The sequence below is a fragment of the Neltuma alba genome, unplaced genomic scaffold (assembly GCF_004799145.2).
Source record: "Neltuma alba isolate B1F8T4 unplaced genomic scaffold, ASM479914v2 tig00010502_pilon, whole genome shotgun sequence".
NCBI lineage: Eukaryota > Viridiplantae > Streptophyta > Magnoliopsida > Fabales > Fabaceae > Neltuma > Neltuma alba.
The window spans coordinates 285,751-295,619 of record NW_021635379.1 but is presented as its reverse complement, the minus strand read 5'-3'; the positions used below and the strand labels follow the sequence as shown (position 1 = coordinate 295,619).

At 37.6% G+C, this 9,869-nt stretch overlaps 1 protein-coding gene across 1 annotated transcript; it reads right to left on the bottom strand.

The window, feature by feature from the left end:
• Positions 1-2,538: 2,538 nt before the first annotated feature.
• On the bottom strand, positions 2,539-4,396 carry LOC114756778 (ammonium transporter 1 member 1). Its single transcript, XM_028945716.1, has one exon. The coding sequence runs from the start codon at positions 4,249-4,251 to the stop codon at positions 2,746-2,748; it is 1,506 nt and encodes a 501-aa protein (XP_028801549.1). The 5' UTR covers positions 4,252-4,396; the 3' UTR covers positions 2,539-2,745.
• Positions 4,397-9,869: the final 5,473 nt, after the last annotated feature.

Here is a 9,869-nt window from a genome sequence, read left to right as displayed (position 1 = left end):
GTGTTGATTGAATAAATGATCGATAATTAAATTATTGATTAAGTGATCGATCATCATTGGTGAAAACTTGATTTCCAGAGAGAGACTTGATCGAATAGTTGATCGAACAACAAAGGAGGTTTTATAAAACCATGTTCAAACATGTTATCGATAAGAGGTTGATCGATGAAGTGATTGAATAACCATAAATAATTCCAAACAGTAAGTGACTCAAAGGGATTTACCAATTATCTGAGTCATGATCGATTAACATTTAATCGATAAGGTGATCGATTAATCTTTTGTAAAACGTGAGAAAGTTAACCTCTTTTTATCTGACAGCTTATCGATCATTAACTTATCCATTAGATGATCGATAATTTCCTAAAAGTCCTTATATTGAAACAATTTAACAGATGATCAAATAGGTGGTCGATAAACCTATTTATCTAGCAAGTTATCTAGTATAGTGAATTATCTAACAAGTGATCGATAAAGCCTAACTGTATATAACCTTATAATATGCAATCAATGATCTAACATATATTCGATTAACCACTGATCGAACACTTGACCAATTAATGTACTAATTATGCAGAGAAACTTAATTACTCACTTTGTTATCATCAACCTTAAATCTAACATAACCGTGTCCCGTTCTTGTCAAACCCCTAAAGCAAGATGCTACTATTTAATAAAGTTCATATCTTTTTCAGTTATTTTTCAACTGAATTTATTTTTCTATTAATCATCTAAATAAGTTTTAAATTTTTAAGCTAACGTTTTATGAATGTCAATCCAATCATAAATCACATTACACTAACTAATTTTTACTCTAACTCAAGTTTATAAAGATAAGATGAAATAAAACTCAGTTTTATCACTATTAATCCAAGTACATCTTTAACTAATCGTACTTCTAATTTCATTTTTGCCTCATAAGTTGGATGAGCCAAGGCTCAACCAAATAGGTCTCAAATTTGTAAACATGCTTGACAGAACCATAAGCTACTTTTATGCTACAGAAACCCCAACCAATAGGCAACTAGTATATTGCTATTTTGCTTTCATTATATGTGTGTGTATATCAAGGTACTAAAAATCGGGCCGGTCATTAAACCGATCGAGACAGTAGTTCAAGAGTTAGTGAGTCAGACTGGTAATAATTAATATATTATAATTTAATTAAAACACATAAAAATATTTATATTTTAATTTTGAAAACATAGCATTCAGTCTTTAAATAAATATATAAATTACAAAACATTTATATGTACAAAAACTTTCTTTTCCATTATTTTTTTTAATTTCTTCTCCTACCTAACACCGATGCATTCTTCTTGGTTTTTGACTTTTCTCTTTGTTATTCTCTCTCTTTCACGTAATCACTTGTCTCTCTCCTCTGCTTACCAAATTATTTATAAGCTCATGTTGATCTCATATATTTTCTTTTATTTTTTATTATTTATTATAAGGACATATTTGAAAATAAAAATATATTTCTAGAAGCATATTTACAAACAAAAGTATATTTCTAACTTATTTATTACTTTCAACTAATTTTAACTGATTTTTTGTTATCTACAAATTGGTTATTTGAGACTTATAATAAGAACCAAATGAAGTAATGAATTTCTTAATTTTTTCTCTCTCCATATGTAAAAAGTTATAAGCCATAAGCTATAAGTCATAAGCTGTTAATTTTAACTTATAATTTATTGTAACTTTTCATACAAAAACCAGATTGCTCAATCGCCAAGCCAAACAGTACAAATTCTTCAATTGGGCTTATGCTTAAAAAAAAGCTGCTTTTGCCCTCCAAACGCTTGGCCAAACAACCTGAGTATGGTCTTTTCATTTACGCTTCCCATGCTTCACCATTCAGAGCGCATGTTTGGAAGGCAGTTTTCTTTTACATTTTGTTCTCTCTTTCTTCACCGACATCCATGGCTCTATAGCTTTTCCACATAGATTTGGTAAGTTTCACTGGCATCCATGGCTCCATGGCTTTTCCACACAGATCTAGTAAGTTCTTTGTAAAGCATGATGGCAATCGTCTAATGAGTTGTAAGGAGATCTTGCCATTGAGAAGAACGACGATGAGGAAACGGTCAAAACAGCAACGGAGTTTAATTTTCATAGTAGAATCCGGTGATGATCTAGTCTGTCTTTTTTTTCTAAAAATTTTCTGAGCAGGGGAAGCTTTGGAAAAAAACCCGACTAACCCACCAAAACTGGTAGGTTATCCGGGTTAATCCCGGTTTACTCCGAGTTAGACTGAATTATGCTAGTTCATTGTGATCCTGATTTTGTTAACCAACCGAACTAGACAATTGACCGGTTTGTCGTTTCTTATCTAAACCAGCCAGTCCGATTTGATTTTCCATACCATGGTGTATATATAAACACAGACACACGGAATCACACCCTCTCGTAGAGAAAATTCTACGGCTCCTATCTGAACTTTGAACATTCCAAAGCCATTTGAATAGTCAAAGCAACCATATCAAATCAAATCGAATCATTTTTCAAATATACAGCATCATCACCGTAAATCTATTCAAATATGTTTTGCATTTTGAAAATTAACACAACAAACACCATCAATCAATCAAGATTAACATAAAATCTCTAATTATATTATGCCTTGTGCACAACAAAGTACTTGCTATTTATAAAGTCGTAACAAAACGACAACTCTAGTTCAAGATGAAGTAATAATTTGAAAAAAAAAAAAAGAAAATAAAACATTAAAAAAAGTTCCAATTACAGTTCTGTTGGGGGAGACGGACTGGTAGCATTCGGTTCGATCTTTTTCAACTGAATCCCGTGTTTATGTGATTCATCTTCGTAGGCGTAAGCAAATCCTCCGTGTCGGGTCAGATCCATACCCGCCAACTCGTCCTCGGCCGAGATCCGTAATAGTTTGAGCTTATGCAGAATGAAGAACAGCGTACCCATGGTGGCGCTAACCCACCCGACTATCACTAGAATTTGGATCACGTGAGCACCCAGTAGCCTTCCTCCGCCACCCATGAACAACCCGTGTGGCCGGCTCGCTTTTCCCGGGTACACCTGATCCACATACTCCCCTTTGGCGAACAACGCCGTGAAGATTATCCCCCACGCGCCGCAGCCGCCGTGAAGTTGTGCCGCCTCCAGTGGGTCGTCGAACTTCACCTTCTCTGCCAGCTTGTTGCAACTGATCAAAACCACCGCCGCCACGACCCCGCAAATAATTGCAGCCCATGGCTCCACGACAGAGCACCCCGCGGTGATGGCCGCAAACCCACCGAGTAAACCATTGCAGACGTCGGTCACGTTCCAGTGGCCGGAGAGGATTCGCTTGCCAAATAGTGTGGTTAACGCTGCGGAGCAACCAGCTAGTGTGGTTGTCACGGCGGTTCGGCCCACTGCACTCCACTGGCCGTAGTAATTTCCGGATTCGTAAGCACTGAGAATCTTTGTGAATGAACCTGGATTGAATCCGTACCATCCGAACCAGAGTAAGAAAGTTCCGAGAACGACGAGAGTGGCACTGTGTCCACGAAGGGCTAAGGGTCGACCTGTATGATCAAATCTACCAATTCTGGGACCTTCGATGAGAGCACCCCACAGGCCAGCCATACCGCCGACGAGGTGAACCACTCCGGAGCCGGCAAAATCTATCACTCCGGTTCCAAAAAGTAAGTTGTCCAGGTTGCTCGGACTGGCCCAACCATCAGCCGACCAGAACCAGTGAGACACGACAGGATAAACAAAGCCGGTTAAGAATGATGAGTAGATGAGATACGCCACGAACTGGGTTCTCTCGGCGATGGAGCCGCTGGTGATTCCGGCGGCGGCGATGGCGAAAGCCCACTGATAAAGGAAGTAGCTGTAGTCAAAGTTCGTGTCTGGAATGTCTTTAAGACCAAAGAAGTGGCGGCCGATGAAACCATTGGAGGGAGCTCCAAAGGCAAAAGCAAAACCAAAGAGGTAGTAAAAGAGACCACCGGTGGCGGCGTCGAGGACGTTGGTAAGCATTATGTTCATGCTGTTCTTGGCCCGTACAGAGCCGGCACAGAGCATGGCAAAGCCAAGTTGCATGGCGAAAACGAGGTAAGCAGAGTTGAGGAGGAAAGTGCTATCAACGGCGAAGGTGGTGTCGGAGAGCTTGTTGGTGACGGCGGTGAATCGGTCACAGATGAAGTCAGCGGCGGCGGCGGCATTGGTTGCGTTAGAGCCAAATAATTGGGCCAGTTGTGCCGCCGGGCATTCTGGCAAAGTCATGATGGTGAGTGAATCTACGTCAGAGCTATGGCACAAGAAAATAATGACAGAGAGAGAAAGGGAAGCAACTTGGAGAGTAGCAGCGACGAAGGCGGCTGTTTAGAATATATAGGGAAGATGATGTGAGAGGCATTATTATTATATAAAGGACGACAACTTTGGTTGGCTCCGTGTGAAATCACTTAATTAGGAGCTATTTTCCCAGATCCCAAAATGGAATCTAAGACGTTAGATTCGAAAATTTTCCCTTTTCTTTCGAGTTTTTTGTTTGAATTTTGATATTGTGCCTAGGGTTTTTAAATTAACATATTCATAGGATTTTTTTTTGGGAAAATTTCACTGTAGGACCGCAGAAGACAATTAATATCAAAGAGGCTCCAAAACTTTCTGAAACCTCACTGCAGGATCAAGGGACCAATCTGATATTAATTCCACAAACGAAATGACGCCACTGCCCCTCATTTTAGAGTGAGATTACAATAATACCCCTCCCTTTTTATTTTATTAAAAAATAAATATTTACCGGAGTTACTGTTCCGGCCACCGGCGCTCAGGTGGCCGCCGTCGGGGTCCGGTCACCGGTGGCCGGAACAGTAACTCCGACAGGACCTCCGGTGGCCGGAGTTTTTTTTGTTTAAAATAAAGTGGCCAAGGGAGGGTTTGAACCCAGGACCTCTTGGCACACCAAAAAACTTGTAACCACCAAACCAAGCAACCCATTCAATCATAAAATGCAAATAAAACTATATATAACAAAATAAATGCAACAGTCCAAATGTAAGTGAACAAGTGAAATTAGACGATTTACAAGTGGAATTCAGAAATTTGCAACAAAAATTAGGCAATTTACAAATAACATAATAGAAGTCATAACCCAAAATGCAAGTATTTAAGTGCAAATGAGCAAGTAAAATTTGAAGATTTACAATAAAAGTTTATGGATTTACAACCCAAATTTGGCAAACACAAGAGAATTCACAACCCAAAATATAAGTGTTTGAGTGTAAATGAACAAGTGAAATTAGACGATTTACAAGTATAATTCAGCAATTTACAACAAAAATTAGACAATTTACAAATAACATAATAGAAGTCATAACCTCAAATGCAATTGTTTAAGTGCAAACGAGCAAGTGAAATTTGAAGATTTACAATAAAAGTTTATGGATTTACAACTCAAATTTGGTAAACACAAGAGAGCAAGTGAAATTTGAAGATTTACAATAAAAGTTTATGGATTTACAACCCAAATTTGGTAAACACAAGAGAATTCACAACCCAAAATGTAAGTGTTTGAGTGTAAGTAAACAAGTGAAATTAGAGGATTTACAAGTGGAATTCAGCAATTTACAACAAAAATCAGGCAATTTACAAATAACATAATGGAACTCACAATCTCAAATACAAGTGTTTAAGTGTAAATGAGCAAATAAAATTTGAAGATTTACAACAAAATTTTATAGATTTGCAAGTGAAATTCGACAATTTCACTTGCTCATTTGAACTTGAACACTTGCATTTGGGGTTATGACTTCTATTATGTTATTTGTAAATTGCCTGATTTTTGTTGTAAATTGCTGAATTCCACTTGTAAATCATTTAATTTCACTTGTTCACTTACACTCAAACACTTAAATTTTGGGTTATGAATTCTCTTGTGTTTACCAAATTTGGGTTGTAAATCCATAAACTTTTATTGTAAATCTTCAAATTTCACTTGCTCATTTGCACTTAAACACTTGCATTTGGGGTTATGACTTCTATTATGTTATTTGTAAATTGTCTAATTTTTGTTGTAAATTGCTGAATTACACTTGTAAATCGTCTAATTTCACTTGTTCACTTACACTCTGTTAGGATTATAGTTTTGATGATAACAAGTCAGAATATCAGGGTTAAGTATTTTGATCGATCAACTAATCGAACAATCAGTTATCGCTAAGGTTTCAGATAAATGATCAAGTATAAATCGGGTCTATAGTAGTCTTTTTGATCCAAGAACTATTCGATGAATAATTTATCGATAAAATGATCGATAATCGCTAGCGTAAATATCACATAAGACTTTGGGAAATTATCGATAAGCTGATCGATAATATCAGGTAAACAATCGAGTTACTGATAAGAGACCCAAATCTGAAGTGTATTTATCGATCAAGTTATCGATAAATCAGTCATCAATAACGACTTCGATAAAAGGTAACACTCTCTACATGTTCTGCACATTAGTTATGTTACAAGTTTATCGATCATATTTTCGATCATTTGTTTATCGATTACGTGCTCGAACTTTATGCTCTAACTCTCTGAATGCAGGTGATCAAATTCACTGATAGATCGATAACTTTATTGATCACAAAATTATCGATCACATGATCGATAATCAATGTCCTTGTCTACTCTTACTCAGTTCTGCTACAGCTAAATTATCGATAACATTATCGATAACTTTAACTTATTTGCTCAACAAAAGTTTTCACATAACGTGATCGATAAAGAGTCTAAGAATTGACATATTCGCATTAAGTTATGGTGAACGAATGTTCGATCAAGTTATAGATCACTGTTTTTTCGATAATATGATCGATCATCCAATTCCATGAAAATCATGTTTTTCACAAAAGGTGATCGATAACCAGTTTCCTTGCCTTACAGGAATAATCTTCTCTTCATAATTTATTCGATCATTTGTTCGAATATTCATTGTTCGATTAAATGTTCGATCTTTTCAGATAGCCTGTGTTCTTCATTGAATATATATACCCATGGCTTATCGATAACATTATGCATTATATATTTATCGATAAGATGTTCGATCATCAATGACTGAAGCTTTATTTCAATAACATTTAAATTATCGATAATCTGTTCGATCAATTATGTGATCGATCACTTTTTCGATCATGCAATGATTTCCTATTTCTATGATAATTCTTAAAGTCAATGATCCAACACTTGATCGATAATTTTAGTGATCTACTTCGAAAAGTCTTCATTCTGGTTATCGATAATTTGATCTATCATCAAGTAATCGATCACTTTTTCGATCAAACTAAACCAGAATGACATTTTGTTCTTCTTACTGATAAATGATTTTGGCACAAATCCTTGAATGATAGATTAGCTTTCTATCTGTATTCAAGATTTAAGCACTCACCACAAAACTCTCATATGTTCTAAGTTTGAAATATGCAGATTAATGAAGAAAAAAAAACGAGTGCAACGGCTCTTCAACGGGATTACGTAGACTACGACCTACAGTGTCAGAAACTCAGACGCATTAATGGCGGAGCCGTTAAAACCAGTGAAACACGCAAACGAAGCCACAACGGCTAGAAGCCTTCCGTCTAACGGCTATTTAACAAGATCAACTATAAAAGGCGCGAAGAGGCATTAATGAAGAAATTGAATACCCGAACTACCACCTGCGATTATTTAGTTACGCATTCAATACTCTGTTTTTACGATACTATTGAGCATCAGTGATTATCATTGAATTCACTCTGTAAGAGAGCCATTCACTACTTTCTTTAAAAACTTGAGAGACACTCAAGAGTGTGGACTCTTGAGAGGGGTTGTATCCTTACGGGAGTAAGGGGGAGTGATTGAGCGATTCAATTACTGTACCGAGGCACCAAGAGCCCTGTCGATCTTGGAAGATAGTGAAATACTCAGAGGTGTTCTGGGGACTGGAAGTAGGTCACGTGGATTAGACCGAACCAGTATAAATCTTGTGTCTCCTCTCTGCGGTTAAAATTCTCCTTACTCTGACTCTCTGTTTTTATTTAATACTTGCACGCTTTTAGTTTTAAGTTTTTGTAACTCACCCAATTCACCCCCCTCTTGGGTGAGATTGTTTCTAACATTTGGTATCAGAGCAGGTCTCTTCACTAAGGATTTAACAGTCCGAAGAGAGATCAAATGGCAGGATTTGGAGATAGCGTGTTACCGGAAGGATGCTCAACATCTAAACCGCCAGGCTTCAGTGGAGAAAATTATACGTTCTGGAAAATGAGGATGAAAATCTTCATTAAGGCCACAGAGTATGGATTGTGGGACGTAATAGAACACGGCAACTATGTCCCGATGAACACAATAGATGGCCAGCAAGTACCCAAGAGTTCCACGGAGTTCAACGAGGAAGATAAGAAGCTGGTAACTCTAAACGACAAAGCGATCAACATACTCACGTGTGCGCTTAGTCAGAGGGAATACTTCAGAGTCTCAAGTCTGGAAACCGCGAAGGAAATGTGGGAGGCTCTGGAGATAGCTCATGAAGGAACCACCGGTGTAAAACAGAGTCGAATCAACACTCTCACTACCGAATTCGAGTTATTCAGAATGAAGGAAGGAGAGAGTATCCGAGATATGGAAGTCAGATTCTCACATCTCATAAATCACCTCACTGCACTTGGGAAGAAATATAGTCAAGAAGATCAAGTGAGGAAAATTCTGAGCGGTCTCACAAAAGAATGGGAACCGAAAGTAACAGCTATTGAAGAAACCAAAGGAGAATCCATTGGTTCGGTTGCAGCACTATTCGGGAGTCTTGCTGAGTATGAGAGCAAGCAAAAATACAAAAAGGAGATGAACGAGAAAAACCGGAAAGGCATCGCTCTTAAAACTCAAGTGAGCGAGGATGAAAATGAAGATGATCTTGATGATGATGAAATGGGCCTTATAGTCAAGAGGTTCAAGAAATTCTACAAAAACAGAACCGGAAAGAAGTTTCAGCCGAAACGCAAAATTTCCTCATATCCGAACGAATCAAAGGATCCAATCATTTGCTTCGAATGTAAGAAGCCAGGACATATCAAGGCGGAATGTCCCCAACTCTCCAGAGCAAAGGATAAAGAAAAGAAGAAAGAAAGATTCAGAAAGAAGAAAGCCTTCGTCACATCAATCTGGGGAGACAGCTCCTCCGATGAAGAAGAAGAAAGTGACGATGAAGAGACAGCTAATATCTGTCTAGTGGCCCAAGAAAACGAGGACTCAGAAACAGACGAGGTATGTCTCAAGGCATCCAGAACAAATAAATGGTATATAGACAGCGGATGTTCCAGACACATGACAGGTGACACTGAGAAGTTTACATCACTCAAACCAAAAGATGGAGGAAAAGTAAGCTTCGGAGGAAACCAATCGGGAAAAATTGCTGGAATCGGAGAAATCGGAAGTAGTATAGGCATGAAGGTCGAAGACGTGTACTACGTGGAAGGTCTGTGTCATAATCTCTTAAGCGTCAGTCAGAGTGCGGACAAAAACAACTGGGTGATCTTTGATTCTGAAGAGTGCTTAATCATAAGCAAAGATGATCTACCTTTGAAGAAAGAAGAATTGAATACGAAGCTGAGAGCTCCGAGGGACGGTAACTGTTATACACTTCAATTTGATTCTAAAACCTCTGAAAACTGTTTTATTAGTAAAAAGGAGGAAAGTTGGATTTGGCACAAACGACTTGCACATGTTAACATGAATCAACTTTCAAAATTAATAAAAAGGGATCTAGTTGTTGGTTTACCAAAAATCCAGTATGAACGCGATGATGTTTGTGATGCTTGTCAAAAAGGTAAACAAACAAAATCTTCATTTAAATCAAAGAAGATAGTTTCAACTGA

Coding starts and splice junctions, on each gene's coding strand:
- LOC114756778 (XM_028945716.1), bottom strand. CDS start 4,251: ATGACTTTGCCAGAATGCCCGGCGGCACAACTGGCCCAATTATTTGGC.